The sequence below is a fragment of the Podarcis gaigeae genome (genome assembly GCF_964106915.1).
Source record: "Podarcis gaigeae genome assembly, chromosome: 2".
Lineage (NCBI taxonomy): Eukaryota > Metazoa > Chordata > Lepidosauria > Squamata > Lacertidae > Podarcis > Podarcis gaigeae.
The window spans coordinates 24500022-24527479 of NC_139679.1; the positions used below are offsets into that span (position 1 = coordinate 24500022).

Genomic DNA, 27458 nt, shown 5'->3' on the forward strand with positions numbered 1-27458 from the left:
CCCTGTCAGTAGTCAGTACAGTGGTACCTCTGGTTACATACGCTTCAGGTTACATACGCTTCAGGTTACAGACTCCGCTAACCCAGAAATAGTACCTCGGGTTAAGAACTTTGCTTCAGGATGAGAACAGAAATTGTGCGGTGGCGGCGTGGCAGCAGCGGGAGGCCCCATAAGCTAAAGTGGTGTTTCAGGTTAAGAACAGTTTCAGGTTACGAACGGACCTCCGGAACGAATTAAGTACGTAACCAGAGGTACCACGGTATATCTTTCTGTAGACCCAGGGGTGGACGTTGCTCAAAGATAATCCGTCAGGGATGGGGCCAGAGACAAAGGTCAATGAGGCCACCCCTTTTCTTTTTCACTTTCTGCCACTCTTTTCTCTCTCTCTTCCACCCCCATTTCTCCATTTCCCCACTCCTTGCCTTGCCACCTTCCAAAATTTGACTGGGGACCTTTGCTACGGACCTTTGCTATAGTTCTTCTATGACAACATTGTATTTCACTTACCAGTGCACAGTCCAAGCTTTTTTTTTTTTTTTTTAAACCCACTTGTACAACTATGTATACATGATAGTAGTCAAAACCACAAATTGTGTTACTATAACAAAAATGTTTCTCTTGGGCTTTCCATTTTTTAAAGTTTACATAAAAGCATTTAGGAAAGGTTTTGATCTAATCTGTAGGATTAGGAGTTGTGAATTTGCTGGAATATGTGATTGCAGTAGTTGTGTTTAGCCCAAGTCTAAAACTATTTATTTCAGTTGCCTGTTTTCTGGCATACCTTTTCATTTATTAATTTTGTATGTACCGTAGGTTGAACTTCAGTTTCAGTTAAACCGCTTACCCCTCTGTGAAATGCATTATGCCTTGGACAGGATCAAGGACAACGGTATTCTCTTTCCAGATGTCGGCATGACACCCACAATACCTTGGAGCCCCAACAGGTACTAAAATGCAAACAGTTTCATACCAGTCTCTGGTATATTTAAATTATATTGCATTATTTGTAGCAGGTCCCTCAGACATGCATCTACACTAGAAATACCTCTTTAGTAGGGTGCAAGAACAGGTCATGAAGTGATATAAGCAGGAAAGCAAACTTACCCTAGAAACCTTAGAAACAGGAAACTTTCTTTGTTCTCTCTAATATCAAAAGTCAGTTGTGATGAATTGCATTCTTACGGCAGAAGGAGCTTACCTTTGCCATTTATCCTGAATGTTAGCAGAGTGTGTAAACGGTGTAATAATGTGGGGTTGATTTACCGTATTTTTTGCTCTCTAGGACGCACCCGACCATAGGACACACCTTGTTTCAGAGGGGGAGAACAAGGAAAAAAATTCTCCCCCTCTCTGCGCAGCGCCCCTTCAGCTAAGCGGCAGGAGAAACGGAGCCCCTTCCATTTCTCCTCCCACTTAGCTGAAGAGGCACCTACCCTTCAGCAAAAGGAACCCAAAGCCTCCGGAGTGCAGCGGGAGCGCTCCCACTGCGCTTCGGAGGCTTCGTGTTGCTATCGCTGAAGCCAAGGAGCCTGCATTCTCTCCATAAGACGCACACACATTTCCCCTTAATTTTTGGAGGGGAAAAATGTGCGTCTTAAAGAGCGAAAAATATGGTAATTTTTGTTTCAGGCATGTCTTTGAGTAGTAATTTCTTTCTAAACCACGATGCTTTGGCGATGCTAAATGTCTGCTTTCTATTGTACAGACAGTGGGATGAGCAGTTGGATCCTAGGCTCAATGCAAAGCAGAAAGAGGCTGTTCTGGCTATCACAACACCACTCTCAATACAGTTGCCTCCTGTTCTTATCATCGGTCCCTATGGGACAGGCAAAACCTTCACTTTGGCTCAGGCAGTCAAGCACATACTCCAACAGCAGGATACTAGGTGAGGTGGCCCGATATATAGATATTTAATTGGAATGCAAATGCCAAACTTTAAGAGGAAGTTTAATAGTATAGAATCTCCATCCAGCTTAAAAAAACCCCATCCATCATTGTTTTGTATATATATGTATATATATATTCAGGAAAGAACTCAACAGTAAAAAGTGTAGTCTCCCCTTAGAAGAATAAATTAAAATTGGAACAAATGCATTGCCATATATTTAGAAAGGTGTGCACTGTGTAGAATTTAATAGCTATCTTTATTTTAAAGCTACATTAGGATTGTGTACAATGTTTTTTTTTATAAGAAAAACCTATGTTGAAAGTTTAAATCTTCCCACAGAAATTAGTTAGAAGCATCATTAAGCCATAAAGTTTGCAGACTAATTTCACTGAAAGAAATGTGTGAGGAAGATGGCCACTATTTTTTTTTGTACTGCTTTTGAATGATTTTCTGTTTCTTCATTGCTTTTTTATTTGCACCATTTATTCCAGCAGGATTCTCATTTGCACCCATTCTAATAGTGCTGCTGATCTCTACATAAAGGATTATTTACATCCATATGTAGAAGCAGGCAATCCCCAGGCGAGACCTCTCAGGTATTTTTTTAAGGCTTTTTACGTATCTGTACAATATCTTAAGAAAAGGTGTCTATTCGAAATAGTTTTGAAAAACCTCAATGCTTTTAAGTTTATTGGCATTTAAAAACAATGTTGCCTAACTTTGATACAGTAACTAAAATGCAAATTGGAGCAAAGACAACATGTTTTTGTTTCGTCCATTAAAGATAAAGACATCCTTTTTTAAGCTTTACATATGTGGATATATGTGCTTTTCTAACTGAACAAATTTTGATATGGTCTTCTAAAAAGCTACTAAGGTGTAGTTTTAAGGCGTAATGTTAAAGAAAATTAGGTACTAATTGGATTTTGGTTGGGGGTTAATGGTGTTTTTAAAATCAGAGCAACATTTCGAGCAAATGGCTGAGAGAAGAAGCAACATTTTTTTAAACATCATACAAAATTAGTTCAGTATCAAGCCGTTTGTGTATTAAATGAACTTGTCATAGATATTAGGAGAATGAGCAGAAGAAAAATCACACAAGATAATTTTATTGCTTCCCGTGGAGTCAAAAATGACCCCTTGGAAGACTTTGTGTATATTTGTATCTGGAATACCTAGAAATTTGCTTAAGACTAGATTTAATTTAAGCCGAAAGTTCATTTAGGCTGCAAATCTTGCTATTAAAATGTGATTGACCTCTGCATGTAGTCAGGGCAATAGTCTGTCGTGGAAGGAAGCTTTCTGCAAGCAAATGCTTCGTATATAAATTTAGACAAAATTTCATCTGAAATGACAACATTGCTCTAGTCCTGTTGCTACCTTAATAACAGCCCTAGGCTTCTGGCACACATTTTCCTCTCCTGCTTTGACACTACCTTGGAATTACAATGCCTATCTTCCTCTACAACTTCATAGGAAAGTAGAGGGGGCAGAGCTGTCTTGAGACTTCAAATCTAAACTCTTCCCAAGAGCAGGAATCCCACTTAGTGATCCTTATCAAACAATTGGATACGTTTAGATAATACAGCTGAAAATTGACATTCTGACTGCTCCATAGGTGGGGAGTACTTTAGAAAAAGAAATCTTGGCATCTTCTCCCTCTGCATCAAGAATGGGGATTGAACAGAGCACATGCGCCTAGAATTGGATTTTTGTAACAAGATGTTGATCTACATACATTCCTAAAGATAACCCTGGGGAAACCTGTTTTGTTCGTACTCAGCTGAACTGGGGGGCTAGATGAGCAGTTTCATGAAGTCCCATTGGCTAGTCACTCTTGAGATTCTTTTTTTATTTCCTCTTTAGCATTTGGTTTGGCTCATTTGTTTGTGCAAATTCATGCTGTTTGATGCACGCCTGCTCTCTGTGAGAGTCCAGAGCTCCGTCGGAGAGCACATGTTTCCGTATGCAGGTGGTCACAGGTTCAGTTTCTGACATTTCTAGTTCAAGTGATCTCCTGTAGCAGAACTAGAAATACCTGAGACTTGAAGGAAACAGCACTGGGCAAGATAGGCCAACGGTCCAGTGAAACTTCATGTACGCTGCTTGTGCCACACTGTGCTTTTTCTAATAGAGATACACCTAGAGATCCATTTTGCAATCAGTCTAACCACCTCATGTTACAATCAGTTCCTCCTTTCTCTTCCACCCTGTCAACTCCAAAAGCCTCCTAGCTCAATGTTCTGTTCTCCATTACTCTCTCTGATCACTTAGGCTTCTAGGCACCCAAGTCGTGTGGCCCTTTGTTGAGAATCATAGACTCCTTTGTTGCACATCATGGCCCGCCATGTCTCCAGAGCATAATTAGCCATATCTCAGGACCAATAAGCTCCCCCTCAATTCGAAACACACAGGAGTTGCTGGATTTGGAATATCCAGCCAATTGTCCCTGTTAATCAGTGATCCACCAAGTCTGTGACAGCTGCTTTTGAATGTTCGTAATCCCATGTTGGAAGGATGATTGATTTGAATCCGTGTCACCCCAGTTTTAGTCCTTGAACCTACTGGTTCTCTGGATTCTTCTGGGTCCGGTTTAATCAGCTCTCCTATAAGAACATTTGCCTGCTCTATTGTGGGTGATCATCAGATACCCTGGCTTGTGGTATGTCAGTTATCTTAGTTGAAGGTGGCTGTGGGCCTTATTGGACCTAGTTATTCTGTATATAGTGTGCATCCTTCAATGAAAAAAATAGGTGGAAGTGAGAAATGCAAGTGGCAAGAGAAGGTGAGGAGGGCGAAAGTGCACATGAGCAGAAGAACAGGTGTAGAAAGGAGTGCACTAACTAAGCAAGGAGCAGAAGGAGGAGGTGAATGGAGGTGGAGGAAGTAAAGTGGGCTTGAGGGATGGAAGAAGGAGAAGTGAATGAAGGAGCAAAAGGTGGAGTAGATGAGGAGAAACTAGACAGGGGATGGCTGACAACACTGCTTCTGACTGAATCAAATAAAAATTCCTGTGCATTTAAGCGTAGAACACTGCAATCATACACATGTCCATTCAGAAATAACACTCATTAGTTCAGTGGATCTTAGTGTCAGGTAAGTGGGAATTGGATTGAAGCTAAAGAGTAGCAGGTTACTATTTTAATGTCACGTAAACAAGCCAATTATTTTCTGTTTACAGTACTTCAAAACATGTTGATATATTACAGCCAAAGGGATTACCCATTTGTATTTGAAAAACAGATTTATTAGAGGATTGTGGTATCGGCATGCTAAAAGAATGGAGTTGAAGCATTTTTTAGTATACAGTCAGTTGTATGTCATGATACACCAAAGCACTCAACTGATTTTACACACACACACACACACACACACAGGCACATGTGAAAAAATAAGAAAGTTATGGCTGTTTTACTCTTGAAAAAATTACTTTGTTTCCTCCAAAACAAATTTTTGGACAAAAGTTAAGATATTTTCTTCTATTACAGGGTGTATTTCAGAAATCGCTGGGTAAAGACTGTTCACCCAGTTGTGCATCAATACTGTTTGATTTCAAGCACACATTCCACCTTTCAGATGCCCCAGAAAGAAGATGTTCTTAAACAACGAGTAGTAGTGGTTACTTTGAATACTTCACAATATTTATGTCAGCTGGATCTTAAACCTGGTGAGGAAATGTACATGAAAAAGTATTTTAGTATTCCTTTCTTTGTGATTTAAAAATCATGTATTTGTTTGTGTGACTTTCTGTGCAAATTGGAGGAAGTGGGAAACTAATGCTGGGCCCATTCTGTTCCGTGTCTCTTATCGGTATAAAGCCAGTGTTTTTGTGTGTGGGTACAGGCAATCCTTGTTTTGCACAGTGGTTCTGTTCCGAACCCCCACATGCATCGGTGGAGCATGCGTAAGCCCGCTCTGCCCCTTTTTGTGATGTTTCTGTGACATTTTGGGCTACTTTTAGGTTTGGCGCATTGCGCGTATGTGCAATCGTGCATAATTTGGATGTGCCTAAACTGGGAGTTGCCTGTACTCAATGGTATGGAGAGCAAGGACCTCTTTTTATTACTTCATATATGCACGTGACAAAACAGACAAACATAAAGCCCGTTTAAATATTTGCAAAGCTAGTGTGAGTACTTGCATACAACTGTTCACAAGAGATAAAAATGTATGAGGCTTCAATTAAAAAGAATAGTCCACAGTTTTTTTTCTTCTGTCTTAGTTAATGAAAGCTCATGGCATAATCATATGCAATGATAGAAACTTATACTATTGTACTCATCCCTGTTGTGTGATTGCTCAAAAACTAATAAACAAACAAACGAATGTTTTATGCCTTAACCACATTTTTCTATTGGCAGAGCAAGGTTACCAGGTTGGTTGAGTATTGGCACAACATTTTGGTTGAAGGCAGGATGAACATTTTGGGAAGTAGGCATTTTTCATAATCCAGTTAGTTCCTGCCTTCAGCGAGAGCCAATGCCCAACCAACCTGATGACCTTGTGCTGTCAGTGGAAAACTACTCTTCAGGTAAGTGTCAACTGTACTTCCTTCACAGGTGAAAGATACTTTCCTTCTACTCTGAAAATGTAATGTACTCTGAAAGTGTGGTGTAGTGGTTAAGAGCGGTAGACTCATAATCTGGTGAACCGGGTTCGCGTCTCTGCTCCTCCACATGCAGCTGCTGGGTGAACTTGGGCCAGTCACACTTCTTTGAAGTCTCTGAGCCCCACTCACCTCACAGAGTGTTTGTTGTGGGGGAGGAAGAGAAAGGAGAATGTTAGCCGCTTTGCGACTCCTTCGAGTAGTGATAAGGCGGGATATCAAATCCAAACTCTGGAAAAGTCCTTTGTTTGGCAAGGTGTTTCTGTAAGAAGAGATAACATTATGAGCAGATTTTACCATAGATAAGGATGAATAGTTTATTATAAGAAACATATTCTAACAGGGTCCAGGAAATCCTCATGGATAAAATCTGCCAGAAGATCACTCTCGATTGTTTAAAGCAGTGTTTCCCAAACTTGGGGCTCCAGCTGTTTTTGGACTACAACTCCCATCATCCTTAGCTAGCAAGACCAGAGGCCAGGGATGATGGGAATTGTAGCCCGAAAACAGTTGGAGACCCAAGTTTGGGAAACACTGGTCTAAATTATTCTACCTCTTTACCTTTGATCTCAACTTTGGTGAGATAGATTTGGAGGAGATTTCTGTTTACTGAGAATAACTTGCCGAAATCAGCCATCTTACAAGATACATCAATTGTGTTGATTAGGTTTCAGTCTGTTCACAGTCCTGAATCTAAATGTTTTGATAGTATTAGCACCATTTTTATCACTTGCTACTTAACATTTTGTCTGTTTCTGTTTTATAGGGTTTTTTACACATATTCTGTTAGATGAAGCTGCACAGGCAATGGAGTGCGAGACTATCATGCCTCTAGCATTAGCAAGTAAAAATACAAGAATTGTCTTGGCTGGAGACCATATGCAAGTAAGACACTGTATTCTTGAACTTACCTCATATAAATCTTTTCTTCAGGGAAATCAACATTACCAACAAAGTATATTTGCAGATTACAAAGCAGCTCTTGCATCAAACACTCCAACAGGTAGTGTGGTGCGATTAAAAAAATTAAAGTATTTGTCCTAAAGTCTCAGTTTTAAATCTTACATTGGCCATGAATTTACTGGTTGGCCTTCGGCAAGCCACTTCCTTTCAGCCTTAGCAACTCTCTATGTTGTTGTTGTTGTTTAGTCGTTTAGTCGTGTCCGACTCTTTGTGACCTCATGGACCAGAGCACGCCAGGCACTTCTGTCTTCCACTGCCTCCCGCAGTTTGGTCAAAGCAACTCTCTATACTAAAATGTAATAATACTTGTCAGACTCTAACACTGAGCTCTTGAGATGGGGAGTAGGACTTCTCAATTGTACATACGTACCTTTACAAACCAACTGTTGACAACGGTTGAAGTTTTTCTGTTGTAAAAAGGCGACAGGATGAGAAAAATTATCAAAGTTGATACGGTGTCAGACTCGAAAAGAAGCAATATTTATCGCTTGCTTTTCACCGATAAGGAAAGAAAACCCTTGACAGGGGGAGAGATGCTAGAATAGGAAGAGGAGTGGACCAAAGAAGTGAACTGAAAGTAAGTGGAAGGTTTCAGACATCAAGCATGAATCAATCAAAGAGGAGAAAAGAATGATCTTTAGCAGAGAATGAAGCAAGAAAGCATACCTGTGCTTGTTAGGGAGAAGATCAAAATCATGGCTGCGGGTTAGCAGGACAAATAGATTGAAAATAAATGGTGGAAGAAACAATAGCAACAGCAGAATCAGATGGCTGGAAGGTAAGAATAGAAAACGAAAGAAGGGAAATGGAGGAGAACAAATAAAAAAAAATTGATGAATTAAGGCAGAGTAAGCCATTTGGAAATAAGCAGTACAGTATAACCAGGGCTTTTTTCTCCTGGCATGCCCTGTTACTCCATACCAAAAACTTTTTTTACAGCAATGTCATGTCAAGGAACAAAGAGAGTTAGAGAGAGAGAGAAGGGGAAGGAGGAAGTATGCATGTGGGCTGTGAGAGAGAGATTTGGGCAGAAAGAGAGATGTTTGGTTTTGTATATGTGTTGTGTGTTTGAGAGAGGAATGCATCTGTGTCTGTGGTCTGCCTTGTGTATGGTGTGTGTATTGAATGTGCATGTATACAAGCCATTGTATATTATTTCCCTGAAATTGGGAATGTTCCTTGTTGCTAGATAGCAACAGCATCATGTTTTGTGTGTGATCTCCACAATGGGAATCATCAGAACTTAGCTGACTTTCCTCCATTTACTCTGTCAGGATGTGTGAACTAGGAAAAGAAAAACTGAGCTGATGAGCTGTGGCATTTTGTGCAGTTAAATACAGCGGTACCTCGGGTTACATACACTTCAGGTTACATACTCCGCTAACCCAGAAATAGTACCTCGGGTTAAGAACTTTGCTTCAGGATGAGAACAGAAATCATGCGGTGTCAGCACAGCGGCAGCGGGAAGCCCCATTAGCTAAAGTGGTGCTTCAGGTTAAGAACAGTTTCAGGTTAAGAATGGACCTCTGGAACGAATTAAGTACATAACCAGAGGTACCACTGTATAAATATATTTCTCTCCTCGTTTAGGAAGAAAGACAAAGTACGTAGGTATCTCATTCATGGTGATTGAACACTTTGCTTGTGACCTTTTTGCAGTTTCAAAAGAGGACCTTAAATAATTACGAATAAATTATTATAAGTTTGTTACAAGTTTAGTAAAGAAGTGGGGAGGAAGTACGGGAAGAGGGGAGTGTGGGAAACAGATTTTGCAATTTATCGATATATGAGTACTACCACCACTTTTTTAAATAACAACAGAAAAAAGCACGAAGTGGTAACTCAGAACAAGATTCAGAGTATGATCACTAGTGATGAATCAAAAGGTAGCCCCAGCAGAATGCTAAATAGATATATTAGAAGTGGAATTGACATAAATGTTAAAATTACTCTGAGAGTAGGAAATGAAGAAAGAAGAGATGTTAAGTGCATGTGAATAATAAAAAGAGAGAAAACGGTGGGAAATAGGCAATCATCAGGCAAAGATGAATAGGAAAGAAAGCATGGAGCACAAATCCCACATGAAAAAAATAATGTGAAGATGCGAAAGCTCACATGTGAAAAGGACAAAAGCATAAAATTCTATGGTGTGGTCTTTGAGGGAGACAGAATTGCTAAGCTACTATAAGAAAAATAAAATAGGCAGGAATCACAGAACTGCAGAAGGTTAGCTTAATTTCAATAAAAGTAATATATTTCAGAGGGAAAGAGCAGTCATATCACACGTAGAATAAAAAATTGCAACAGAATCGGAACTGAAAAAGAGGGCAATTGGAAAGGTGAAAATGATTATTAAAGACAGAGAAGGGTCAGAGTAATAGCCCGATGCCGTCGCATAGGATGAGGCTATGTTGTGAGGTTGGCTTCGGTAGAGAACCTCATCTGTGGCAGGAAGCTAGTGGATGTATGATCCTAGTGGCTGCCTGGCCTTCTACAGACTGGCGTTGGCCCAGTGGGATGAATCAGCTTCGCTGGCTGGCTTTTGTGTGTTGAGCCTTGGGGCATACCTGGGAGAGAGCGTTCCCTCTCTGGTGTGCTGCTAGATAATAAATAGGAGCCCCCAACATGCCCTCATCTATCCAGTACTTCTCTCTTGGCCACAGGAAATGAGGAAATCAGTTGTTGTTTTAAACAAGGAAGAGTGTGCGTGTGCTCAGCTTGTTCCTCTTGTAGCTTTAGGACTGGGCTGCCTTGTCTTGTCATGAAATATATATAGTAACCAAATACAGGCACCCGATTCTCAGGTTTTTAGATTTGGACTGAGACAGGTCTTTGCTTTGGGGCTACGAGAGCTGCAAACGTTGATAATCATGTTATTTTGCTGCCTGTGGGTACAGGGAGCAAGCTATGAATAAAGTGTCATCTTAGTTGTTTCTTCACTTTAGTTTAAGACACTTAATGCCATTTCTATGGATTTGCAGTTAGTTTTTCCCTGATCTTTTGCAACACAGCATGAGATCATGTTGTGCACAGAAACGATCATTCAGTTATAAAGCTCATAAATAACATTTTCTTTTCGTTCTTTCTCTGATGCAGCTTAGTCCTTTTGTCTACAGTGAGTTTGCCAGAGAGAGAAATCTTCACGTCTCGCTACTTGACCGTCTCTATGAACACTACCCTGCAGAATTTCCTTGCAGGATCTTGCTGTGTGAGAACTATCGCTCCCATGAAGCTATCATCAAGTAGGTGTGAACTTTTTCACTGTATCACACTTTTTGCGTGGCTGATGCAAGTGTCTAATAGAAAACTTTTTTTAAAAAGTCCTTTGCCATTGCGCTCTCAAATTGAAAACACTCTTCTAGAACTTCCATTATAATAAAACACTAGTTTTTAAGTTAAAATGAACATAAGAACATTATTTTGTGAAGTTTAAAATGACTTATCAGGGCTTCCTTAATTGTGGTTGGTACTACCAAAGCTGCAGCCAAATTTTGAGAAAGTTGACAAAAACCGGTCTAGCTGATGCAGCTAAAGAAAATGCACTAGGCTTCCAAAAAAGTTCAGACTTTTCTGGCTGATAATCATTTGATGTGTGGAAGAGATTTATTCAAAAAAACATTTAATGGCTTGTACAGTATGTGATTTTGTTTTATATTACTTATGTGTTGATTTTGGACAAATCAGTTTGGAGTGTATCCAACTCACAAGTGAAAGTGAGAGTGTAAGCATTAGTGAGACTATGTTTATAATCCACTATTTGGGCTGTATTTGTTCCATGGATAAAGTGAAGACACAAGAGCATGGGTAGGCAAACTAAGGCCCGGGGGCTGGATCTGGCCCAATCACCTTCTCAATCTAGCCTGTGGGCAGTCCAGGAACCAGCGTGTTTTTACATGAGTAGAATGTGCCCTTTTATTTAAAATGCATCTCTGGGTTATTTGTGGGGCATAGGAATTCATTCATTTCCCCCTTCAAAATATAGTCCGGCCCCCCACAAGGTCTGAGGGACATTGGACCGGCCCCCTGCTGAAAAAGTTTGCTGATGCCTGCACAAGAGGCTGCGGTCCTATGCCCACCGCAAAGTAAACCTTGTTAAGTTCAATGAGTAGTCATGCATAGGGTGACACAGAAAAGAGTTGCAGTTTGTGGGGTGGCACAGGTGGTGTGACAATGCTCACGGGCATTCCAAACACCAAGCATCACCATTGGTTCTTGGGGGGGAACATGCAGAGTGAAGTTGGGTCTGGATGTGGTGGCAGAAGGGTACCATTGGGCTACCCACACCCCACACTCAAAACACGCCTCATCCCCTGTGCTTGGCTCCCCCTCTCCCCCACGCTCAGTGTTCGAAAGGCAGGTGAGCAGCACCTGTGCTGCCCCATTGGCTGCTACTCGCTGTAAAGCAGTTGCTTTCACCATTTATGTGAATTCTAACGGCCTTATTGATAAAGACATTTATTTCTCAGTTTAAAATATGAGCAGAGAAATGCTTCGGCAATTCAACTATAAACGTCTTTAAATGAGTGTGTTGTGTATGTGGGGAGGTCAAAGCTCTTAGCAATCATAGTGGGCCGTATGATAATTAATTAATTTTGATGTTGCAATTCCATAAAGAATCTGGAAAGCTCCAGAGAATTCTGCACAAGATTCATGGTGTGCTTAAAAGCTAAAAAGATGCGCATGTGTTCCACATCACCCGTCATGTTCGATTTTTCTTATCTTAAACATCATGCCTTATTAATGTGCACATTTTAAATACCCTTTAATACAATTTTAGTTATCAGTGTCTTTTGTCTCTTGCCCTTTGTAATATATCAGACTCTCGTCTTAGGTGCTCTGTGTTCAAAATACGTTTGAATATTGTATCATAGACAGTAGACACATTCTCACTGGATAGGAATAGATTGTTCATCCTAATTTATATGTAGAAGTTAAATTAATCTGTCCAATGATTATTTTAGAAAGTCGGCACCCCACAGCCCTGATCAGAAACAAGTTTTACAGAAACCCCACCTTCTTGTTTTTGCATTTATCTTCCAGGGTAGGAAAAGGAAGTTTAGGCACATGAGGATGTTCCCTTTCTGTGACACTGTATGCTTTACTTCTGTTTCTGTAAAATGGCTTGGTTTCTACCTAGGAACAACACCCTGCTTCGTGGGGCAGGAGAATGAAGGAACAGAGTTCTCTTCCCACAGGGACAGGGAAAAAGGAGTGCAAACTGGGAAATAAGCTTTGCCTGCCTCCTCTTCAGCCTCATTCAGTCTTTTTGTGGGAGAGGCATGGAAGTGCACAACGACCTATAGGTCATTTCTCCCTCCTCTTTTGCCATCCCCATACCATTCTTGGGAAGGAGCCGTTTTTCATTGTAAACCTTCTATTTATTTATCCAATTGTTTGGTGTTGAGTTTTTAAAGCAGCACATAGCTTCCATATTTTACTTTATGTTTTACTTCATTGCAGTTACACATCTGAACTTTTCTATGAGGGCAAATTGATGGCAAGTGGAAAGCAGCCAGCGCACAAGGATTTCTACCCGCTGACTTTCTTCACGGCACGAGGAGAAGATGTACAAGAAAAAAACAGCACTGCTTTTTACAATAATGCAGAGGTAGCACTTTGGTTTCACCTTTAATTGCTTTCTCGATAATCATAATTTTCACTCCGCTTAATCTGTTCCAGAAAGTGGTGTTGTTCTTTTTTTTTTTTTTTTTTTTGGTAAAGAACGACTTGTTCTTTGTCTTAGTCTAAGACCCAAAAAATAGAGAGTGCTTACTGTAGTGTCGTGTTACAAAAACAATCTGTGACAAATGTGTGCAGCTTTGTTACCCGGAACATTTGTGCAATGTTCTTTCAGTGATTTTGAAATAAAGACAGTTGTATTGACCCATAAAGAGGCCACCTGCAGTGTCCTGTGACCCATTAATATGCAGCGTTTGGTGTGTGCTATTTCACATTTCAAAGTACTGTATGAATGAAAACAAATCTGTAGTGAAAAATGAAAAATCCATAAATAGGCATTAGCATTATCTAATTCAACAAGTGACTGTTAGCTTTAAGTAGCTTAGGTTCCTTACTAATTTCATGAGCCCTTCTAATAGCTTTTGTAAAGCAATTATGGATACAGTATCCATCATTGCGGTGAGACACCTACAAACTATCGTGTTAAGATCATGGGGGAGGATCATGAAAATATATATGCTTCTGTTAAAAGCTGTTTTGAAGTGCAGTATTAGATTTTATCCAAATTTTTTATACCAAACCAGAAAAAGCCAGTACTTAGCATGATTTCCCCCTCCCTTTCAAGGTGTTTGAAGTTGTAGAACGTGTCGAAGAACTGAGGAGAAAGTGGCCTGTAGCCTGGGGAAAACTGGATGACGGCAGCATAGGTGTTGTAACACCATATGCTGATCAAGTGTTCAGAATTCGGGCAGAGCTTCGGAAAAAAAGATTGTCTGATGTCAGTGTTGAAAGAGTGCTAAATGTTCAGGGTAAGTAGCACCTGTATATCTAAGGATCTGTGAACTTGGCAGAGAATCTGAAATGACCTCAAAGTTGTCAGCAGCTTACATTACTTTATCTGATGTTTTATTTAAGTTGCAACCCTAATAGCTGTTGAACATAAAGCAGCTTTTACTTCATGTTTGTACCTGGCGATAATAAAAGAATTTAGGTAATTTAGATCGTAGCTACAGTTAACGCATAGCTAAATATACAGGAAGTACTATTCCAACATGATCTGCAAGTTGTAACTGCTGTGTACCAGTGTCAGTGTTAAGTAGGGTTCACAATTTATTGCCAGATAGTTCCCTGTCGCTGAATACCAAATCAGTAACTCATTTTTTTTGCGTAACTGCATGGGACATGCTCCCCAGTCCTATCTGTAGAGGGCTTTTCTATTCTCCCCTACAAGGGCACACACAAACACACACACAGATTCCCATTTAATGTGTAGATTGTTCCTCTGCTAAAAGAAGAAAATTTGGAAGCCTCTACATGTCTGATGCTCCATGCATGCATCATATTCTGCATATATTGTTGTGCATTGACATGGTATTTTATGAGTGGGTGGCTTATAAATATTTTTATAAATAAAAAATATACTAGAACAGGGTGACTGACATGTGGCCACCCAGATATCACCTTCCCTGACTATTGGCCATGGTGGCTGCAGGTGAGGGGGATTATAGTTCAGCAACATTTGGGGGCCACAGATTAGCAACCCCTGTTATTGCTTGGGCTCCAGCTTCATAATAGTTTTAGCCTTTTCCTGAAAATGGATTCACAGACATAGTCCTGTATTGCTATATGGAGTCCTATGGTTGAACTCTAAATTAGTATATTCCTTTGCAGTTTCACAGACTAACTAATTATTGTGAAGATTAATTGATGGGCAGTAGAAATTAACAGCCACAGCCAAATTATCACTGTTAACTGCCCTATTATGGCCTGTCTTTTACCAACTTAGAGGGGCTTAATGGCTAAGATTAATAATGGGGATGTTTTTTTAAAAAAAAGACCTGTGAACTTAATGTCACACACATTTAATAGATGTTACTGGTGAAACATAAAGGGTATAAAGCCAAAAAAGATCAAGCATAATTACTGCTAGAGTAAAAAATGAAGACTTTGACCTGTAAATGATTCTGGCTATTTCTAATGCATTTTCAAATCGTTTAAACTCTTTTTTGTACAAAGCCTTTTAGTTGAGCACTAATCATCCAATTGCCAGAATTACATGGTTGTATGTCCAGCAAAGAAATTGGCTAAAATTATCTCAGACTTTTCCCTCTTCTTCAGGAAAGCAGTTTCGAGTGTTGTTTCTCAGCACGGTACGAACACGGCACACATGCAAACACAAGCAAACACCAATAAAACGGAAGGAGCATTTATTGGAAGATTCAACTGAAGACTTGGATTATGGTTTTTTGTCCAATTACAAACTTCTCAACACAGCCATAACAAGAGCGCAGTCCCTAGTAGCTGTGGTGGGAGACCCTATTGCTCTGTGTTCCATTGGAAGATGCAGGTACACCAAATGTGGGGTGTGAACAAACAGTGAATAGGACCGATGAAAACTTTACTGTGTATTTGGTAATGGACAGTTGGCCTGTAGTTAATAAATCCATTGCCATGCTTATATGTGTGCTGTTCCCCACTAGGCTGGTTTTTGCTGACTTTCCAAACTTACTCAGATATTTTGAGGCTTAGAGAAAGCAGCATCCTTGACCCTCTATCTCTCCTGGCTTGTAGTTTAGGGCCTATCATTAATACCTAAGGGATTGCCATCTCTTCTACCAGTGTATATGCTCCAACAGCGCAATCTGGGCCTAATACTGTACATAGATTCCTGGCAATGAGATCTAAGTCAGCAGCGTTTTGCTGATAAATTTAATTAGCAGCAGTAAGTGAAAGGCAGAACTGATCTATACACATTATAGATAATACACATCATGAAGCTCTTCCTGAACTGTACAGCTTCAGACTTCAGGTGGAGGTAAAATAGTTTGAACCTGCCTTGTTCCAAAGCTTAATAACTATAATTTCCCAATCTGACCTAAAAAACAAAGGGGCATACCTTTGTAACACTACACCCTAGTTGATAATCTGCAGAGCTAGACTGAGTTAAACCCCGTCTTTTTACTTTCTGATTTCCATAAGCCAGAACAGTAGCAAAAGAGCCCAAATGACATCAGAGCAACTGAAATACTTTTGGTTCTGTTCATTCATGGCAACCAGGAAGCTATATGGTGTTGTTTTGTCCCCAAAGGGTGAAGTCGAGTGCCTAGGATGGAGCCTGCAAACGAAGTAATGGCTTGCAGGTTCATCTCTCCTCTCTTAGGGACAGGAGCACGCCGGGAGAAAGTAGCAGGGATTTTACTCTTTAGTAACAGTTTCACAAACTAACAAATCATAGGCAGGGGTATGTGCACAACATTTGAAAAGATTAATCTGTATACTGACTACCTCCGCATTCTCTCCCTCCCCTCCCCTCCCGAACTGAATGGCCCAGTTCAGAAGATTGTATCTTGAGATACACATGAGGCATTTGCTCACAAGTGGAGTCTTGCAGCTTCTCCCTTGTATGAGGTGCTGGGCTCCGTGTGTGAGAAAAAGGCTCATGCATACCTCAGCTTACTGTTTCAGAGCTGTGACATTCGAGTAAGAACCAGGAGCAGGACTGGGTTAATCACCACTGTTTTTCCTTTGTGAGGGGAAGAACATGAGCGATAGAGTATAGGAGATTTGTATGTGAGAGCAAGGGGAACCATAGATCTTTTTCTTGGTCTCATGAAAGCAAAAATATGCTTGCAGATACTTACAGTTTCTTAATATATATATTTACATTTTTAAATCTTTTATACACTAGCCTAAGGGTTTGTTTGTGGCAGAAATTTAAATTATCATCATTAGAAAACTCTGGCCTCCACTGAAGGGATAAACTGTGGTCTGAGAATTTACTGGGAAAACACAAATGGAAGAGAATTCAGTAATCTCTCTTTCCTCGCATGAGATCTTCATTGTAGGGTAAAAACTGGGAATGTGCTTTCATTTCATACTGAATACATATGCACAGTGGCGTCATGAAATAGAGGCTTTATGTTTACCTACTTTGTCCATCTATCATAAGCAGATTCTATTCAAATTATGTCATTTTTACCAAAATAATGTCATTTAGATGGGTTGCATATTTTAAAAAGCATATATATTTAAGTGAACCTCAGTTTTAGATTATTTCTCCATCACACAAAAATAAAAATAAAAAAATTAAGCATGCCTCTCTTTTCTTTCTGTCAGTTGTAGATAACATCCTGTTGAAAAGTACTGCTGGAGGATTCAGGCATACTTTTCACTAAGTTAAACAGGATTATAAAGGAAATGACTTTTTAAAAATGCTAAAAACAGCTTAGATGGGTCTGTTTGGCACTTGTTTCTTTTAAGATAAGGAGCATGTTTCAATTGTTACAGTCCTAGTACAAGTGTGCAATTTCTGAAGTCTACTAGCAAAGGCAAAAACCTTAAAGGAGGTCCGGCACTAAGTCTTCCGTGACATAAAATGTTTTGAGAAACGCTGTCAGTAAACCTTCCTAATGGCTGAATGCTGATGTTTATTATTTTAGAAGCATGCAATACTAGGTTGTCTGATAATCAAATAGTACTGGATTCAAAGTGACTAATGGAAGCGTAGCAGTGTACTGGGTTCAAGGCTTAATTTGTAAAATTTGTATATAGCAAACAAGCAACTTAGGTATTCTTTTTCTTTTGGCTTCTTTAGGAAATTTTGGGAAAGGTTTATTGCCCTTTGTCATGAAAATGAAAGTCTTCATGGTATCACATTTGATCAGATCAAGGCTCAGCTGGAAGCTTTGGAGTTAAAGAAAACCTATGTATTGAATCCGCTGGCTCCTGAATTTATTCCACGGGCGTTGCGACAGCAGCATTCATCACACACTAACAAACCACAGCAGTCACCACCAAAGGTAAAGTTTTACCTGGAAGAAAGCTATTAAGAGCTTGCAAGGCTCAATAGGGGTACCTGTTGAGAAGTTGTATGGCTGCATGGGCAAAACTGGTAGTTCTGTTTCCCTATGTGAACAAAGAGTAGAAATGATACTGGGCTAAGGAGTTCCTAATATGACCAGATGTGTTAAAATTGTTGGTATGTACCTGCTTTGAGTGGCAAAGTAGTGCGCCTCCAGGGATGAAGTCAAAACTGCTGTATTAACAGCACTTGACTGACCTCCCCGGGGCAGAAGCCTGAGCATTGTGTATGGAGCTCCTGGGCTGCACGGATGACAAGGCCTTACTGATGTGGTTCCAAGGAAACCAGAGCAATAGGTTTGACACCAGTTTGGCTGCAGGAGTTGCTGGAAAGAGATGTACAAGGGACTCCACTCCAGCTTTGTGTAGGGTCCACTCCTTAGCCTTTTCTTCTTCCAAAGATATCTCACAAGGCAGTGGAGGTTTAGGATCAGAGTATTCCTTTTCCTAGATGGGCTACTTTCCCTTCTTGACCATTGAAACCACCTTCTTGACCATTGGACCCACTATTGGTCTTAATGGCTCATTCCGCCAGAGCCTGTTTTTACATGCAAGGGTTTGAGACCCATCGGCTACCCTCACTTGGTTTAGCCAGCCAGTCAAAGCCGTTCCCGGGGGGGTGGCTGCTGTTGCATGCTGACAGCTTCTAGGAGCCTCCCCCACAAGAGGTACTACCCCTCCCCCCTTTTTTTTTTAAAAAAATCATTTTTATTGATTTTCCAGTAAAAAAGCCCAATCAACATATCCGCATCATAATCTTATTAAAAACAATAAACTAAAATTTAAAAAACCACCAAATTGAATTCCAAATTGTAATTATTAATTTTTCCGGGCTCCCCACATTCTGGACCTCTGAAGCATATCGCCAAATCTTCGTTCCTGCCTCTTCTCGGTGCTGCCCCTCCCTTAACACCACATACACGCCCTGTGTGTTAAAATAAAGTTGTTACTCCATAATAGTTTTTTGCTCCAGATATAAAGCAGCTATCTAAAATGTATGGGCAATAAGTCAGCCAAAAGCTGTTAGAATTGATGGGAAAAGTATAATTCAGTACTTTGCACTTTGCAGGAGATGATACTAATAACAATGGTTACTTGCAGCCTAGAAAACTGTTACAGTGCAGAATTCACTTACCATTTACTCATTATTGCACTGGTATAGTGTTCTTCAGGAAGCCAAACATATTTATCTAAAAGGCTGTAACAATAAAATGCTCCTATGAGAATTCATAGTGGCAGGAATTGTGAAAACTATACAATTGCCCTTCCTTGTGTTTATGAAGAATAATATTATATTCTATATTTAGTTGTCAAGGGTATTAATAAGATTTATTACTTGACCATGTTTGCTGGCATACCGTATTTTTCGCCCTATAAGACGCACTTTTCCAGCTCCAAAAATGAAGGGGCAATGTGTGTGCGTCTTATGGGGCGAATGCAGGCTCCTTGGCTTCAGCGATAGCAACGCGAAGCCTCCGAAGCCTGCGCTCCAGAGGCTTCGCGTTGCTTCTGCTGAAGCCAGGAGAGTCTGCTCTTTGAAGCTGGCGGTGGGGGAAAGCAGCGCTTCCCCCATCGCCAGCCCCAGAGGATGGGGGGCAGTGGGAAGGCGCGCGAAGCCTTCCTGCTACTCTCCAACCCGGCTTGGAGGCTGGCGGTGGGGAAAGCAGCGCTTCCCCCATCGCCAGCCCCAGAGGATGTGGGGCAGTGGGAAGGTGCGCGAAGCCTTCCTGCTACTCTCCAACCCGGCTTGGAGGCTGGTGGTGGGGAAAGCAGCGCTTCCCCCATCGCCAGCCCCAGAGGATGGGGGGCAGTGGGAAGGGGCGCGAAGCCTTCCTGCTACTCTCCAACCCAGCTTGGAGGCTGGCGGTGGTAGAAAGCAGGCTTTTCCCCAAGGAGGGAGAAGGGACGGACTGGCGGAGTCCGTCCCTTCTCCCTCCTGTGGGCTTTTGCGGGAGATGGGGGAATTCCTCCACCTCCCGCAAAAGCAGGCAAAAGCCGGGCGCTCTTTAAAGGGGCTGCGAGGCTTTGCTGGCTTTTCTAGGAGGTGGGGGAATTCCCCCACCTCGCAGAAAAGCCGGCAAGAGCCGTGCAGCCTTTAAAGAGCACGCAGCTCTTGGGGGCTTTTCCCCAAGGAGGGAGAAGGGACAGACTGGCGGAGTCCGTCCCTTCTCCCTCCTGTGGGCTTTTGTGGGAGACGGGGGAATTCCCCCACCTCCCGCAAAAGCAGGCAAAAGCCATGCGCTCTTTAAAGGGGCTGCGAGGCTTTGCTGGCTTTTGCGGGAGGTGGGGGAATTCCCCCACCTCGCAGAAAAGCCGGCAAGAGCCGCGTAGCCTTTAAAGAGCGCGCAGCTCTTGGGGGCTTTTCCTCAAGGAGGGAGAAGGGACAGACTGGCGGAGTCCGTCCCTTCTCCCTCCTGTGGGCTTTTGCGGGAGACGGGGGAATTCCCCCACCTCCCGCAAAAGCAGGCAAAAGCCCTGCGCTCTTTAAAGGGGCTGCGAGGCTTTGCTGGCTTTTGCGGGAGGTGGGGGAATTCCCCCACCTCGCAGAAAAGCCGGCAAGAGCCGTGCAGCCTTTAAAGAGCGCGCAGCTCTTGGGGGCTTTTCCCCAAGGAGGGAGAAGGGACAGACTGGCGGAGTCCGTCCCTTCTCCCTCCTGTGGGCTTTTGCGGGAGATGGGGGAATTCCCCCACCTCCCGCAAAAGCAGGCAAAAGCCCTGTGCTCTTTAAAGCGGCTGTGTAGCTTCTGCTGGCTTTTCTAGGAGATGGGGGAATTCCCCCACCTCGCAGAAAAGCCGGCAAGAGCCGCGCAGCCTTTAAAGAGCGTGCCGCTCTTGGGGGCTTTTCCCCAAGGAGGAAAAGGGACTGACTGGCCGTTTCAGTCCCTTCTCCCTCCTGGTCGAAAAGCCCGCAGGAGTCACGCGCGGCTCCTGTGGGCTTTTGCGGGAGGTGGGGGAATTCCGCCACCTCCCACAAAAGCAGGAAGAAGGTCTTGGAGTAGCGCACAGGCTGCGTGCAGCCTGTCCGCTGCTCCCAGAGCTGCGGGGGGGAAATCATATTTTTTTCCTTGATTTCCCCCCCTGAAAACTAGGTGCGTCCTATGGGCCGGTGCGTCCTATAGGGCGAAAAATACGGTAATTAAAACGAGTTGTATTAGATCCTTGGAAAACAATCCCATTTTACAAGAAGGCTTCTCAAAATGTTATGTTTTTGTCACAAGTTAACATCTGCATGAAAACTTCAAATTCATACTGTTTTTCATTTACATTTTTTAGATTTTATTTGATAGTGCAGAAAGGAATATCTTTTGTGAACCTTTCAAAAAGAGTTATTATATTTAGAAATACTCATTTATCAAAATTCATTATTTTCTGTAATATAATGAAGCTTTTAAAACCTATTAATAATGCTTTGAAATGTTAGTCTTTTAGGAAACTGCATGTCCAAAGATTGCTCTTCATTTTCAAGGTCCATATTAATACAATTTTCATTTCTGCAGAAGTTTCAGTAAGGTGTACAAGTTGGAACTTTGTCATGTTGGTTTTTAATTAGAAGATAGAATCTCAAAATATTTCTGACATGCATTGTAACATAATAAAAACTGGTTTTCTGAGACACAAAGAAAATTATTTTAAAGGGTACAGTTAGTCATGAAATTAGCTGCTGAAACCTACAATCTTCCCACAGACCTATTTTCTTTCTTTTCTCATTGACAGAGAAACAGTACACGAAAAGTACATGCTAAATGATAAACTTTCAAGTTGCTAGTATACCTGAATTTTAACATAGAATCTGAGAGCCAAACTTGTATGTTATCTACACAAAAATATTTTCTGCAATAACAGAGAATGCAGGGCAGGGGTATTGATACGATTGGCAAGATGCATGGTTTAGTTCTCCTATACCCATGAATGCCCCTTCCCATATATAGACTTGTGTTACAAGTGGGAAACTTGCAGTAGGTTGATTAAGTCTGTTAACTAGCCTTCTGGGTTTGTGTAAAAGCCATGCTGTTACTGTATACTGTAATATATTTTAGATTTGAAGAAACAAGAAGAAAAGCTTGGAGCCAGAGTAGTGAAAGAATAAGTCTGTGTTTAAATGGAAGGTACAGTGGTACCTCAGGTTAAGTACCGTACTTAATTCGTTCTGGAGGTCCGTACTTAACCTGAAACTGTTCTTAACCTGAAGCACCACTTTAGCTAATGGGGCCTCCTGCTGCTGCCGCGCCGGCGGAGCCCAATTTCTGTTCTCATCCTGAAGCAAAGTTCTTAACCTGAAGCACTATTTCTGGGTTAGGGGAGTCTGTAACCTGAAATGTATGTAACCTGAGGTACCACTGTATTCATAGAAACCATCTTGTGGTGTCTAGTCTTATATATAAATCTCCAATCCTACATTAACCAGATAACCTACCAGGGTGTCACTACCATAAGAGTCAGAGTAGGGCTTTAGTTTTAATTAGTGTTCTAATTCCTGGAAAGGCAAGCCAGTGCTTTAAACCAGGGTTTTCCAAACTTGGTTCTCCAGCTATTGTTGGACTATAGTTGCTATCATCCCTAACTAGCAGGACCAGTGGTCAGGGATGATGGGAATTGTAGTCCAAAAATAGCTGGAGACCCAAGTTTGCAAAAACCCTACTTTAAATGTTGCTGCACTCAGGTACCAAAGAAGAGTGAAAGACATGTGCCAGGTAGTAATCTACAATCAAAAGAGACTATCTTGGCCCAGGTAGTAGTGACCTACTTATAAATGTGTAGCAAATCTAAACACAGTGAAATATTTGTAATATGAATTGTAGAATAATTTATCCCAAAACGCCCTTCTTTGTAGCTGCAGTCAGCAAGTCAGAAAGAATCAAGCTGAATGTAGCTAAAAGTCAGAGCATGGTGGGTTAAAAATAAAAACACTTTTACTCACTTTTAAAATAAGTCTATTTGATCCAGAAATCGCTGCGAGACCACAGGCATAGATCTCTGCAAGGCTATTTTGAAGAGCAAAACTGCATTAAAAAAAATCACCAGGTGGTGCAGTGCTAGATGCAGATAAAACAATGAAACAAGACAGGCTTTCAAATCCATTTGTTCACAGACTTGCTGTTTACATTTGGAAATAAAGCTATTTTAAAGTGACTGTGATAAACGTGGCAAAACAAATGTCAAAGTCTCTCTTATGGAAAAAGTTGTTAAGTAAACCATACATGTGTAAAGAAATCACAATACTAGATTAAATAATGTTTTAGTGTCTGGTCTTTGAAAATATCGTTTGCTTTCTTAGTTTCTGAACACTAACAAACCACTATCTTTGTTTAATAGGTAGTGAAACGGTTTATAATCTTTTCTTAATCCGTTTTATTTGTAGTTCACCTGTCTATAGACAGAGTACTGATTAATTTGTTCAGATTGCTGCAAAATTGGATAGAACTTGCCTTTTCCCTGGGAAGTTCATGTTCTTAAGCATCAGTGAGTTTTCACATTTGATGCTTGGCCACATATTGATAAGCAGGCGTCAGTATCTTCTACACTATTATCTGTGAACAGCAGATATATTGCTTATTTAGAAGATGGCTATGGATCTGAGGTTAGTTGCATCATGATCTCTGACTTCTATGTTTGAGCCGCCTCTGACATAGGCACCCTAGATTATACTATTTGGCCATTGGTTTGTCTTGCCATCTGCACATATTCAGCTGTAGTGTGTAAATACAGTGGTGCCTTGCTAGACGAAAAGAATTCGTTCCGCAATTCTCTTCGTCTAGTGGTTTTTTTCGTCTTGCGAAGCAAGCCCATTGACAGCTTAGCGGATTAGCGCTACAGCTGTCAAGCGGCTTCCAGCGATCAGCTGTTAAGCGGCTTATCAGCTTAAGAAAAGGGCGAAAAAAGCGGAAAAAAACCGCGGGGGGGTGCAAGATTTTTTTCGTCTTGCAAAGCAACCCCATAGGGGAATTCGTTTTGCGAAGTGCCTCCAAAACGGAAAACCCTTTCGTCTAGCGGGTTTTTCGTCTTGCGAGGCGTTCGTCTTGCGGGGCACCACTGTATGCTCAGAAAGTGAATAATAGTAGATATGTCTGCTCATATAATAGGGAGAATATTTTACAACAGTGTTCAGTTAGATACGTGTTATTGTTCTTTCATGTATTACCTGAGAGATTGGGCTGGCTGTGCCCTCTGTTGTCTCTGAGATATTAAATTGAGCACACGGAATTTTCTCTTCAGTTTCTAAAATGATTGCATGAGTTTGTATGGATTTACTTACATATTTATGATATTTTTGTATAATCCTCAGGGCACCCCACAGTCCTATGAAATGTTAGGTTAAAATATAGTGTCTGACTGAGATCACCCAACAAGCATTGTGGCATAGCAGGAACTTGAACCAAATTGCAACATATAAGGACAATAAATAAAAATTTGTACAGTTATCTCTAATCTTGACCCCTTAGCATTGGGTAGATTCTAAATATTTATCAGAACTTTTGAAGTTTTGTCAGAAGTTTTGTCTTTTGAGGTTCTTCCTGAATAATATAATTATCTCATTTAATTAATAAAATCTAATTAATTCACTTTGGAGGAAAGCCCAAGTCAGTATTATTTCTTGTCTAGTGTTGTTGTTGTTTAGTCGTTTAGTCGTGTCCGACTCTTCGTGACCCCATGGACCAGAGCACGCCAGGCACTTCTGTCTTCTGTCTAGTGTTATAGTTACCTAATTCTTACTGAAGCAGAACTAAATGTTTCATGATATACTAGTTTCACCTTCGAGTTCGCTTAATCACTTGTGCATTCAAAAGGCTAAATTTTCTAATTTATCACACTACTTTCTAGTTTATTTAGAAAATATCAATTTCTCAGTTGCAAGCTTGTGACCTATTTCATTTTTATTCTTTCATTTTTGTGTAATACGTATAGCTTCTATCACTTATTGAGCCTCTGTGTGCTTTATAGAAATTAATATTGATATCTCAAGTCCACAACTCTCCATAAGCAGGGAGATACAACTGGATACAATCTTTACAACTCATTTTATACTAAGCTATATAGCTAAAATGACTTTATCGCTATTTTTTTTTTTAAGGTGAAAGGCCACCACCATAATCAGAACGACCATTTTCAAAGTGATGGAATTGGTAAGCACCTGGTGAACTATTGTTGGTGGGGATCATTGCTGATTGGTTTCAGATCTGCTTATTTCCTCAGTGGAAATCAATTTTTTTGGGTGGTGAGAGGGAGGGATCTCAGAATAAGGATCTATGGACCTGTTTGGAATGTTCCCCATGGATTGTCATAAGGAAGCGTTGTGCTTCCATACTCCCTGCCTCCCTGTGAGGATAAGGAATTAGTGACCAGATGAAATATCCCATAGCATTTGAGGCGTCTTCCCTGATTCTCAGAAAGAAAACTGAAGGAATTTTAATTTCCCAGGATTGGTGGAGATCCAGAAGACAGATAATAGAGGAACCACTCAATTTGTTTCCTCTTGCAATGTGTTTACAGAGGGAGGAGTGGGGAATGAGTGGGATCAAGACCCTTTCTGTCTTTCTCAGAGATCCTTCTAGTGAGGAAGGATAAAATCTGAATAGGCTATCGGTGTGTTTTAGTGTTTATGTCAAGCATATTGATTTATGGCCTTGTTTAAACCTGGTGGTTACTAGTGTGACCCAGTTATCTTTATTATTATTACCATCATCATTAATAATAATTTTTATTAGACTTTATAAAAAGAAATGCAAAACTTAATCTCAGATATCTTTTTTGTCTGACATTAATTTAAGTTAGATAAAAACATGACGAAAAGGAAAGAGAGAGAGAGAAGAAAAAAGAGATAGAAAAGAGCTTGGTATATTAGCAGGTTTTAAGAATAACCAGCAGAAAATGAAAATACTATCAAAGAATATGACAATAGAAGACCAGAAGGCTTTGATGGAAAAAACAGGGTTTCAAATCTAGCTTGATTATTAAAGTCCACATAATAGTTGAGATAATTCTATAAACCCTGTAGAGAAAATAAAGACCTCGCTGAAATGCTAGCTATATTTTCAACAGGAACCTAATTTTCCTACAAAGTATTGGGGAAAGTATTGACAGTCCTTAACCTTCACATCCATGTTGAATTTTGTTTGTTTATTTTCCAGTTCAGCCCAATCCTTCTGTTTTAATTGGAAATCCTATCAGAGCCTATACTCCTCCTCCCCCTCCTCCCCCTCCCTCTGGGCCTCATCCCAACCTTGGGAAATCTCCTAGTCCAGTTCAAAGGATAGATCCTCACACGGGGACAAGCATTCTTTATGTACCTGCTGTTTATGGAGGAAATATGCTCATGCCTGTGCCTTTGCCCGTAAGTATACCCTTTCATGTTGATGACATCCTCTTCAATTTGAAAATGCTTGTTCGGGGTTTTTTGGGGAAATATTACAGTGCGCATATATATTCATAGAAAGTGTTAATTAACCACCACATTCTTCAAAGTTAGAACTACTTAGGTAGTGCCCAAGGCACAATGAGGTTACAAGCTGCAAACAGAGCTGTCAGATTTTCTGCTCAGGGCTGTGCTCATAGCAAAAGCCTTCTAAGGCCAATTGTTTAACCAGTAAATTTTACTTTGTTTTGATATATCAGTAACTTTTGATATACAGTGGTACCTCGGGTTAAGTACTTAATTCGTTCCGGAGGTCCATACTTAACCTGAAACTGTTCTTAACCTGAAGCACCACTTTAGCCTATGGGGCCTCCTGCTGCTGCTTCGCCGCCGGAGCACGATTTCTGTTCTCACCCTGAAGCAAAGTTCTTAAACTGAAGCACTATTTCTGGGTTAGCAGAGTCTGTAACCTTAAGCGTATGTAACTCGAGGTACCACTGTATCAATTTTGATATATCTTGTTTTGATATATCAGTAACTTTAACTTTTAGGAGCTCATTCTGTTCAGACCAGGGGTCAGCAAACTTTTTCAGCAGGGGGCCAGTCCACTGTCCCTCAGACCTTGTGGGGGGCCAGACTATTTTTTTTGGGGGGGGGGGAAATGAATGAATTCCTATGCCCCACCAGTAACCCAGAGATGCATTTTAAATAAAAGGACACATTCTACTCATGTAAAAACACGCTGATTCCTGGACCGTCCGCGGGCTGGATTGAGAAGGTGATTGGGCCAGATCCGGCCCCCAGGCCTTAGTTTGCCTACCCATGGTTCAGACTAGATGATCCTTTATAATATTTTTTGTTAACAAAAACAGAGCCATGTTAACTTTTTGTTCTGAGACTTTCTCATCAGCCCTCTGGGAGCCAGTGGCAGAGACAGCAACTTTTAGAGGAAGAGAAAACAGAAGCCCCTGCCATGGTCAACCCCTTCCCTGCACTGTTTCAGGAGTCGAAAAATGGCATCAAATGGGCTGCGCCCAATTTGCCTCCTAGGGATGTGATAGAAAATTTGGATATACCTAGGTCTGTCCCTGGGGTTTCTTTCTACTTCTTTAC

The 27458-nt window shown here is 41.0% G+C and overlaps 1 protein-coding gene across 6 annotated transcripts in view; it reads left to right on the forward strand.

The window, feature by feature from the left end:
• HELZ (helicase with zinc finger) overlaps positions 1-27458 on the forward strand; it is a 120427-nt gene that overhangs the window by 61762 nt on the left and 31207 nt on the right. For 3 of the 6 annotated variants that reach the window (XM_083727360.1, XM_083727361.1, XM_083727363.1), the window contains 12 exons: positions 814-944; positions 1706-1885; positions 2383-2484; positions 5377-5555; positions 7261-7379; positions 10554-10699; positions 12918-13065; positions 13762-13945; positions 15255-15483; positions 17731-17935; positions 25065-25116; positions 26122-26324. In XM_083727360.1, coding sequence (XP_083583486.1) covers positions 814-944; positions 1706-1885; positions 2383-2484; positions 5377-5555; positions 7261-7379; positions 10554-10699; positions 12918-13065; positions 13762-13945; positions 15255-15483; positions 17731-17935; positions 25065-25116; positions 26122-26324 — 1878 coding nt within the window. Of the gene's footprint in view, positions 1-813; positions 945-1705; positions 1886-2379; positions 2485-5376; positions 5556-7260; positions 7380-10553; positions 10700-12917; positions 13066-13761; positions 13946-15254; positions 15484-17730; positions 17936-25064; positions 25117-26121; positions 26325-27458 lie in introns of all 6 variants that reach the window. The other 3 variants (XM_083727358.1, XM_083727359.1, XM_083727362.1) reach the window with 1 other exon arrangement.